General features: G+C 41.6%; 5 protein-coding genes across 5 annotated transcripts; 3 read left to right on the top strand and 2 right to left on the bottom strand.

The window, feature by feature from the left end:
• Positions 1-259: 259 nt before the first annotated feature.
• On the top strand, positions 260-1190 carry PHALS_10578 (Protein of unknown function DUF3661, vaculolar transmembrane; the record flags this gene model as incomplete). Its single annotated transcript, XM_024726024.1, has 3 exons — positions 260-502; positions 568-1052; positions 1151-1190. The coding sequence occupies 3 exons, from the start codon at positions 260-262 to the stop codon at positions 1188-1190; spliced, it is 768 nt and encodes a 255-aa protein (XP_024576743.1).
• Positions 1191-1411: 221 nt separating this feature from the next.
• On the bottom strand, positions 1412-2146 carry PHALS_10577 (Basic-leucine zipper domain; the record flags this gene model as incomplete). Its single annotated transcript, XM_024726023.1, has 1 exon — positions 1412-2146. The coding sequence occupies one exon, from the start codon at positions 2144-2146 to the stop codon at positions 1412-1414; it is 735 nt and encodes a 244-aa protein (XP_024576742.1).
• A 222-nt stretch (positions 2147-2368) lies between these two features.
• PHALS_10576 (Friend of PRMT1 duplication) lies at positions 2369-2838 on the top strand (the record flags this gene model as incomplete). The annotated part of the gene is made up of 2 exons (XM_024726022.1): positions 2369-2657; positions 2717-2838. The coding sequence occupies 2 exons, from the start codon at positions 2369-2371 to the stop codon at positions 2836-2838; spliced, it is 411 nt and encodes a 136-aa protein (XP_024576741.1).
• Positions 2839-3138: 300 nt separating this feature from the next.
• On the bottom strand, positions 3139-4367 carry PHALS_10575 (hypothetical protein L915_02890; the record flags this gene model as incomplete). Its single annotated transcript, XM_024726021.1, has 2 exons — positions 3139-3447; positions 3507-4367. The coding sequence occupies 2 exons, from the start codon at positions 4365-4367 to the stop codon at positions 3139-3141; spliced, it is 1170 nt and encodes a 389-aa protein (XP_024576740.1).
• Positions 4368-4479: 112 nt separating this feature from the next.
• On the top strand, positions 4480-5766 carry PHALS_10574 (HVA22/DP1 gene product-related proteins; the record flags this gene model as incomplete). The annotated part of the gene is made up of 2 exons (XM_024726020.1): positions 4480-4607; positions 4698-5766. The coding sequence occupies 2 exons, from the start codon at positions 4480-4482 to the stop codon at positions 5764-5766; spliced, it is 1197 nt and encodes a 398-aa protein (XP_024576739.1).
• Positions 5767-10266: the final 4500 nt, after the last annotated feature.

Raw genomic sequence — 10266 nt, 5'->3', positions numbered from 1 at the left:
GCGTAACAAAAGATCTTTTGTCATTAGCAAACATAAATCTGCAGCGTCATAACAATTGCAGAAATGATGCAATGGAGGTCTTAAAGTGTCAACGGAACGAAATAATTCGAAAAACCAAGTAAAAAGCTCTGATAGCATAAATGTACGGAGATCCAGAGACATGATAGCTATTTCTATTTTTCCACCAATAGAATTTCAAGTAAAAGAGATCTAACGTATTAAGCAGTGACTTCAGTTACAAATTAACTTCACAGTACGAATGAGCTCTAGATGCACACTTTTAGCGGATCGCACAGACGACGCCGTGCAAATGCTTCTTGGCTTCATTGCGTTGTCATCTCTATATGCAAAATGGCATTTTGAACAACCACGGAGGCCTGTCAAGGTTTGGTTTATGGATGCCATGAAGCAAGGGACATCAGCTGCTATGATTCACTTCATAAATATTTTCTTTGCCATCGGACTTGTCAACTTTTCCGATGAGCCTAATGATCAAGATCAAGTAAGTTTAACCTGTTACATTTGAAGAGCGATAATAAACATGATAACCTTGATGTTTAATTGTAGTGTGCCTTTTATTTCATGAATGTTGTGATCGATACAACACTTGGTGTATACATTGCATACTTGTTGTTGCAGCTTTTTACAATTATTGCAATGCGGCAGCAATGGACAAATGTGCGGTGTCACGGGTATTATGGATCTCCACCATCGTGGCGAATTTGGTGGATTCAATTATTGCAATGGTGTTTTATTTTAACAATCATGAAAGTTATTGTGGGTCTCGTGCTCTTTATCTTCTCAACGCCATTGGGATGGATGGGATATTTGCTTTTCTATCCTGTACATCACCATCCGAAAATTGAGCTACTCATTGTGATGATTGGTTGTCCATTATTTATGAATATGGTGCAATTTTGGATCCAAGATAGCTTCTTAAAGAATGATAAAATTCAGTGTGACGAGGAAATACCACTTTTGAACCAGATGGGAGACGCTTTTGCAGTACAAAAGTCACGTGGACTATCAAATGTCGCCAATGCTGCTGATATGTACGAGATTTTGTAGTTGCGTTGTGCGTTGACGTGCAAGTATTCGCCTGACGTCAGCAAGATCTAACATGTTTTCTGTTGTTGTGCGACTTGTGCAGGCGGACGCATCCTGGGGATGTTTTTGTGCGGCTTGATTGAGCGCAATATGCAGCTGAAGGATGTGTGTACTTGTACCTTACACAGCAGCAAGTTTGCGCCGTATCAAATACCCATTTTGGGAACACATAATCCTACCGTAGTGGTATATGCACTAAGCGACGAAATTATGTTTCAAATCAATCATGTATTAATTTACTACGATGTCCTTACTACTCGTCGTTCTGGTTATGGATTGCCTCAGACTACACAGCATCGATAAGTCAATTGTGCAGTACATTGTGAAGCACGACACACTCGGTATCCGTGAGCAATATTCCTTCATCGTCGTTAATATAACCTGTCGAGTCTGACACAGTCTCTATTCTCGCTTTTTTAGACGCAGGCAACAGCTCAATATCATCAATTTGCACTGTGTTGAGGTTTGCACAAGTAGCGCATCCTGTCACTGTCATCTCCAAAAACTCACAGCGAGCTCGGTAGTACTCAATTTGGTCTTGCATTGACTGAAGCAGCTGCTGAGAGCGCTGACGTAAGCGTGTAGCTGAAACACGGTTTTTCAATCGCCTCAATTCCTTAAAGCTCAGCTTTGCACCCTCAACCGCAGGTGGAAGCATAATAGGCTCGCGCTTTCTTCGCCGGTTTTTCTCCTTTTCTCTCTTTAAAGAACAAGATGCTTCCATTGATTCGGCATCTGAATTAACTATAAGTGATGAAGCAGCGATCGCAGAAATGGAAGCCGAACTTGGCTCTATGCTACCAATTAATGCAGGCGTTGAGCAATTAATTTTCATAGTCGAGGCAATAAGAGGCGCGAGCTTTAAGTCATTAGTTGGTTGAGAATGCTCAAATACTGACAAATCCGCTTCAGCAGCGTGTGCATTGCGCGCCCTTACCTCAATTTTTTTCACAGCTAGAGTCTTGTTTGCAAAGCTGTGGGTCGTGGGAGGTGTTAATGGCTCAACATTCCAAATGTAGCACTGTGGCTTTTTGGACATCGTATGAGATTTAATGATGATAGCTGAGGTGAACCGTGGAGGGTCAACAAATGGAAGGGAGACGCATGAAGAAGAGAAAATGGGGGCGTCTTGCTCACATAATCTGCGGGCTTGGTTGAAGCAACAATCTATTTGGTGTTAATTTACTTAATACTTGTCAAAAGCGATGTAGCGAGATGGCGAGGTAATCTAGCTCGAAGTCAGTTTAGCCTTTTGGCAAAAATGGTACGTGGACGTCGTGGACGCAACGGCGGCAATGGTGGGGGAAACCGTGCTACCCCTTACGAAGGAGGTCGTGGAAATCGCAGTCGTCGACGTGCAGGAAATGCGGAGCCTAAAGGACGTGGGAAGGGCGGTCGTGGACGTGGCGGTCGTCGAGGTGACAAGCCAAAATCTAAAACAGCCGAGGAATTAGACGCTGAGATGGACAGTTACTGGGGAAAGTCAGAAGAGCACGCTTCTAAGAGGCTGGACAATGACATGGATGACTACTGGAAGACGAAGAACGAGTGTAAGTGATCTGATGAATGGATTGAGGAAGAAAGAGAATTGACAAATTTATGCATTTAGCTGAAGCTAAAGATGAGAACGAAAAGAAGCTGAGCGCTGGTGATAGTGACAAAAAAGAAGAGAAAACAATTGATGTTAATCTAGAGCCTGATTTTTCGGAGGAGTCTGCCAAACAGGAGTAATTAGGAAAAGAGATACGATGGATTTACTCAATCACACCATTCTAAGTGATGTCTTTTGAGCAATTTGCTCTGCTTGTACAACTGGTGAGATTTGACACGAGTTTACAGTGTACAGTACTCAAACTTTATCCAATAGCACAAATTTTACAATTGACCATTAGCTTTAGCTTCGTTAATGTTATTAAGACCTTAGTGACAGTAGCATTTGTGCCGTATAAAATTCCTTTACTCTATATCGCGACTTCATTGCTGTCTTAATGTACATCGCTATTTTCTCAGTTTAAATAATAGTCACTTTTTCTAGCCAAAAATCTCCTGCAGCTTTCCGAGAGCAGCTAAAATCAACCAGAGGACACCCACGATCACAGAAAGCATGGACGAGATGATAGAAATACGAAATGCTAACAGCTCAGAACGATCACCTAGTCGACCTGTTGCTTCTCCGTACACTGCAGCAAATAAGCCCATGGTTAAAATTGACGCTAAACAAAATGAGCTCAAGTATATGCACGACTTGACGGTGTCATGCAATCCAACAGCAGGGAGCACCCCGAGAATACCACCGGGTCCCGCAATGCCGTGGACAATACCTACAATTAGTGCAGTGCACTAGACACAACGTATTTAAAAATAAGACCCAACGTAGCCATCAAAAACTCTCGAGATACCTTTTGCGTCTGTACGTTCTGAAAATCGATCGTTGGAAGCTGAAAACCGTAACACATGAGTTTTGAATCTCGCTTCATTTCATCGTTGTCCGAAAATGTTTCGTCACTGGACTGATGACGATCCGTTAGTAGTTTCTTTACACTTTCACATGGACTATTCTCTAGTGATATTGTATCGACACTAGCAGAGCGTTCTCGTGCATGAGTGACCTCAACATTAACCATGACCGCATCTTCCTCATCAGTGCCATCGTCCTGTAGCTTGGACGTTGTCGAATTTTCTACTTTTCGTCGTCGTGTAGCACAGGACAAATCTTCGTCGCTAAACGTGACAACTACTTCGTGAATTTCCTGTTTAAGTAACTTCACACTGGGACTTGCAATCGAGCCTGTGCCTGATTCCGATTCCATGTCTGTACTCTCAGTCGCATCCTCAGATTCCTGCACATTTTCCTTCATTTTCTCAAATTCTTCTACATTTTGTTTACTTTTTCTTGCCTTCTTCATCCCTTCGTGTATGCCATAAACACCCAAAATGATCATGAAGACTCCCACTAGCACATCTAAGACCACAGTAAGCGCGGAAAAGTCAAATTTCCCATCAAGCGCAATAAAAGCAAGTGCCATAAGAATAAGTCCAATGCTATGACCGCAACCCCAGCGAAATCCCAGTGCAAATGAACGCCACGAGGAACCAGCAGCGAGTGTTGCCAAAGCACTAAGATGGTCTGGCCCTGTCATTACGTGAACAAGTCCGAAAAACATGCCGGCAAGAAAAATCTGAAAAATTGATGCTTCAGCAAACGCATTGGCGTCGTCCGGGTGCGCATGTAGCCAGCGATGAGATGCAACGACGTTCATAAGAACTTTAGACTTAATATATAGGAGTGATACTTTCGTACTGGCAGTTACATAATACTTTTCTTCCAGGTTATAAATAATTACGCATTCAAGAAGTCATTTAGTCAGCGTAATGCTTGTAGGACTCGTTGTCGCTCGGCAATTATGCATGGGTCTAGGATATATCTACCCACTTTACGCTTCAGTTGAGTCACTACGTACCCGTCAAGAGCAGGAGTTGTTACAATGGATTACGTATTGGTGAGGCAAAGAATGTTTTTTTGATGGTTTTATTAAGGCACTAATATTATTCTTGATGTCAACATTATTATTTATGATATTAATTTGAAGGGTAGTTAATGCATGTTTTTGGGCTGTGGAGACTGTAGGTGACACAATCATATCCTGGGTCCCGTTCTACTTAGAAATCAAGATCTTGACTCTGGCGTGGCTTGTACTACCATCATATCGTGGTGCCTTACTGCTGTATCAAAATTATATTGCTCCAGCTTTCCAGCAACATGAACAGATTATTGATTATACCATTGCTGCCTTAAAACGTCGAGCTGGTGAAAAGATGGTTCAAGTGTGTAAGGACACAGCAGTAATTGCTTTGCGGAATAGTTCGGATGTCGTTGCACAGAGTCAACAATATGTTGCGACTCAATTGATGCAACAAGCGTTAGGAAAGCTGCAAGCTGCTGTTCCTGTTGAAATTCTGCAAAGTGGTGATTTACGTCATCCTTCTGTTGTAACTACTGTTACTACCACTGCAACCGTTGTTGTAGAGGATCCTTCAATTGCAGACTCGAAATTAGAATCTCCTTTTAAACGATCTGTGGAGCTGAAGTATTCGAAAAAGGAAGTAAAAGGTCAAGAAGAATCTTTAGAGAAGCCGAATCGATCAGAAAAAGCTCAAGTGCTTCTTGATCATTTCAAGAAAGTTCTTGTGAAAGGATACTACCTGAAGTATCATCCCTCAACAGGTATAGTCAAGAATCGTGTGTTATTGCTGGAGTCAGTAAATGCGCGATACTTGAGCTTTATAAGTGCTAGCAATACTGGATCGATCGACGAGAAGAAGAAAGCTGCGCGGCTTTTGCTTTACAATCTACGACGCGTATCTGCCTTCGTCTCTGACGAAAATTCACTACTACAAACAATGATTGAAGAAGAAATCGATGCATCAGTGGCATTTTTCTTAGACAATGGTAAAGCCATCATGTTATTTGAAGCTGAAACGCAAAAAATTCGAGACTTGCTCGTTGCGGGACTTCGACTATTGATCAGTGAACACAAAAAACGTGATAAGATGGTGCTGAAGAAATTGACTTCAGCTCTAGAAATTATGATGTTGCAACAAGCTTTTACAAAGCTGCGTTTAAATGCTGAGCGTCCGTTGCGAGAATCATCAAATTAAGAGAAAAATCTACTCTGAATGAAGCGATTGATTAATATCATTATGAATATCTGTCTTTAATTAAAAAAAATGAAGACATCAAAGTATCAAATAGAAAAACTCCAGATCAACAAACCAGCTGATAAATTTGTTAAATCTTGGAAAGTAAACTGATCATTGAATGAAGCAACCTCATTTTTTCGTGGGACACACTTTCCTTCCTCCAGCTGCATACTTGGTAACACAAACTTTGATATTTGACAATGATATTCTGGGAAACAATTGAGGTGTTATGCTCGGGGTATTATGTACAGGGATTTCAATACATCCAGCACGTCTACTTGACCTCTAATTCCAATCTCGGATTCTTAAACTGACATTTCATTTAAGCAAACTATTCACCAAATGGCGACCACAAAGCCGGTGGTAATTAATCATGTCCCTGTTTGGATCACGTTGCAACTGGAATCTGGTAATAAGGTATTACTGCTTGTAAACGACTTGATCTGAGCTTGTGTAATGCGTAATTTGTCCCGGGGAACCCTTCTTTTGATCATAATAAATTTGTTTAGTTAGATAACAGAAACGAATCACCAATTCAGTAGTGATTCGTTTCTGTTATCTAACTAAACAAATTTATTATGATTCCGTGGCGTGAAACCTCGTTCCATTGCATGAACGGCGTCCAGCATACTTTCACCACAATTTACGTGTCTTGGCCATTTCAATCCAGCCTCGCGCTGATGTTTGTTAACAACTGAACTCACTTCAGGCTTAATAAATTGATCTACTTCTTCGCACTGACCAGAATTACTATCTCTCTGTCAATGTCAATACCCAACGAGACCAGCATCAATTTTATCAATAGACTTGCACACAAAGCGCAGATCAGACTTCTCACCATCGTTACCGGCTTCGCATCTCGTCTCCGTGACAGCGACGCGATCCTTCCAGAGCTAAAGCCAATTCAACAAAGCTCATGCGACTTTTTATAATCAACGGCTTGTTCAAAATCGCGTAAGCTGTGAGGCAACTGGAACGCATCATCTTTGATTTGCACCTTGGCGGCATTGCAGCGGGGCTGCCGGAGCTCTCTTCTTGGAGAAAACTAAACTGAGGTCATCAACATTACGTTCTATATAAGAACCAGTACGAGTTTAGTGGATCGCAATCCGCTACCTCCAAGAGTTCTTAAAACCTTAACCAAGGTAAAGGCACTCTTCTGTTCAAAATAAAACTGTATTTAATTGTTCAATTTGCGGCAGAGCCGCCTATATCTAATACCTTAGTTTTTTCTAAGTAATTTAGAAAAACCTAAGGTATTAGATATAGGCGGCCCTGCCACATCGTGGCTTCTTGTTACGGTGTAGCATTGTGTGATTACACCGACCTGTGTAATTCATATCTTTATACGGTCACACTTGTGCGATACACCCTTTCATACAAGGGTACGTGTAACCACGTTACAGGCATCATCTGGATGCATGGATAATATAACTAGCGCAGATCTCGGGAGGATTTAAAATTGAAATATATCTGAGCGTTTGATGGTCCATAAGCCGTGACCTTGTATATGCTTTAAGGCACATCTGGCGTCGAGACCTACATGTTGATGCTATAAAAATGTCGCTGCAAGCCTGATCTCTCAGACTTTATAGAGCACGGCTATGATGTACAGCTGGTGGAATTTAAATGATTTCAAGATGTTTAAGCCTTGCTTGTCGAGCAGGGTCGAAGAGCGTTCCTGATTTCGCGAAAATTTAGAGGAGACATCAAACTTTTGACAATGATCGTTTTGGAAATTCCGTTTTTTTGTCAATTGCGGACAGTAAACAAAAGCAAATGCTATCGATCGTCTCCCATGTCAGGGCCAGTGAAGATGGACAGCGACTGTAAGACACGAGTAGAAGCGCCAGGACCAAACAAAAGGATGACTCATTTGACACTAAATTTGGTACTGCTGTGCTAGCACTACTGTGCGACGGTCCACTGTGTGCAGCAGCAAGTTCTCACGGGTAAGCGCCGAAAAGGTGTATATCCTCACAATTGCAGTAAATGGGTAGGCTTTAGGGTTGTAATCCTCTTCTCACTGCCTCCAGAAGCTTTTTAGAGCCGAAGGAATAATTTCCAGGAGATATTTACAAGCAATTGCAAGATAGTGAATGTACGAATTGGTAGGGTTGGTTCTACAATTGATGCTGACTTTGTTATCTTTTATGGATGAATCAGTCCTTGCGAACACTTTCAGAGCACAAATCGCAAAAAATGGAAAATCCATTCTCGGCAATCATACAGCTACATTCTTTTCTTGGTTAAAGGGTTATATTTATATCGTATCAAGAGACCTCCCACTCGTGTCATTCTAAACTAAGGAGTGCGTCTTTGATTGCTCGCTTCCCTAAGCAGATATTGTGCTGGACGATAATGACCTTTACCAATGCAAAAGTGTGCCAAAATTCAAACTTGTTCTTGTGTGAAGCAAGAATAAGTTTGGTGTGAAATATCCCCGCTTAGCGCGGAACTTTTGTGTAAGAAAGGCTAACAGCTACCGAGGGATAGTAAATATTTATATTACGCTATCGTGTATCCACGATTACAGCGCAAACGTCGATTCCTATAAAGGATGCTGCTGAACAGAATGACTGCTCTGGTTTGTTCATTTCCCTCAGTCGACTTGATGAACATTTTCAATTGCTGATGAGATATAGCGATATCCCTCTCACTCCTAGCAGGATGCTGTGGGAGTGGCGCTTTCTGCCAAACACATTGTTAGCGCATCAATCACGTTCAACTGTCGAGTGACTCAGCTGTTCATGTCACGTCGTGCCAAGCACATATTTACGCTGAGATTTATTTGCCCAGATTCGGTAGTGCGGAAGTGGATGATTATAATTTTTACTTACGTGTAGTGCTTGAAGGTATGCGCTTAGGTTAGCAATTGTCACATTATAGGAGTATGTCTTCAAAACCGAACAGTTTTTTTTTAATTGCTTCACCAGGCAGCTAGGAATAATCATGTAGGTTTTGGATTATCGCGGTTAAAATGCTCTTCAGGAAGCAGCTTGGCCTGACTAAGTATTGAGCAAGCACTGCCGACATAAAATGAACCCTCACCAATATCCTTATAAAGGATATGATTAGGCAGCGTACAATGTACGGGTCAATCGCACAATTTTTGTGGTGCTACAAGCTTGAAAAGCACAGAGTCAGAGAGCTCAGATGTTGCTGTATCAAAGCGCTTTTGCATGTTTGCACCGCAATGCGTTATCCCAGGGTTTGCTACTGAAGCACATGACACTAAGTGCAGCGGGGCTTGCGTCGCTCTTTTGCTTAGAGGAAGCTTGGTTAAGGCCGGTGATCTCTGTTCTATACTTAGAACCAGTTCGATTGTAGCGGATCGCATTCCACTTACTCCACGAGTAACTACAGCCATAACCCAAGGCTAATCAACTCTTCCGTTCAAAATGTAAACTGTATTTCTCGGTTATTTTTGCGGCAAAGCCGCCTATATCCTATAGATTTTCATATCAACATAGTAAAACCTTATTAAATATATATATCTACTGGCTGTTCTAGCCACGAACTGACTTGTTGTATAAGTATAGCCACACCATGTTATGTGACCCACTCCCTTCATACCAGGGCACGTGAAACCCCGACACACTTAGTGTGAATAATTGTACAATGATGACTAAAAATACAAATTACTACATGACGCTCGTGATACACCGAACAGTATGAATGATTGAGTGAGTAAGCGCACATACGCGCGGATGTGAAAGTATTTAAGGGCTCAATACCCACCGCATGCGGCGTCTTTTTTGGCTAGTCTACCGGTTCCAATGAATACTGGCATGCCATAAATATGTAATTGAATTCGCTCCATCAACGCACTTCTTGTAAAAAACCTGTATTGCGAATTTGTGGGCCCTCTCAGCAAGATAGAATCCATCACTGCTGTCAGCAATAATGTGACCGATGAGGGTATATCATATATACCATAGTTGTTCTTTGATGCAGGATTTTGTCACCATGGATTGCCAGTACTCAGTAAATCAGATATAACTTCTCATCTTACCACAAATTGTGGTTATCGTTGAGTAATTTTGGCGGCTCCGAACTCGATATGTCAATAGCCGACCATCTTTGAACGGATGGGACAGACAGAACCTGCTAATCGTGTTGTAAGGGATATCATCAAAAAGGAATTCCGCAAAGAGGTAGTAGTCGCTCCTACTCATTGGTTTGCGGTATAATGCGTGTTCAATCTTATTTTGTAAGAATTGTCTGTGCATACTTCTATTACCTTTGACACCACCTGTAGCGGGGTTACATGAACCCTAATAACAGGGGTGTGTGTCACACGAGATGTGCAGCGTGTGACCACACACTCAAACAAAAATACGGTACGGGGCTAGGTAGCCAGTAGTTATGCATGTATTGAGATTTTACAATATATATCTAGTATATTTAGGAAAATCTAAACTTAAAAAATTGGGATAAAAATATAAAAAATCCAGG

Source organism: Plasmopara halstedii (assembly GCF_900000015.1).
Source record: "Plasmopara halstedii genome assembly, contig: Scaffold_484, whole genome shotgun sequence".
NCBI classification, from domain to species: Eukaryota; Oomycota; class Peronosporomycetes; order Peronosporales; family Peronosporaceae; genus Plasmopara; species Plasmopara halstedii.
The sequence above is the reverse complement of the archived record's forward strand: the minus strand, read 5'-3'. Positions and strand labels throughout refer to the sequence as shown.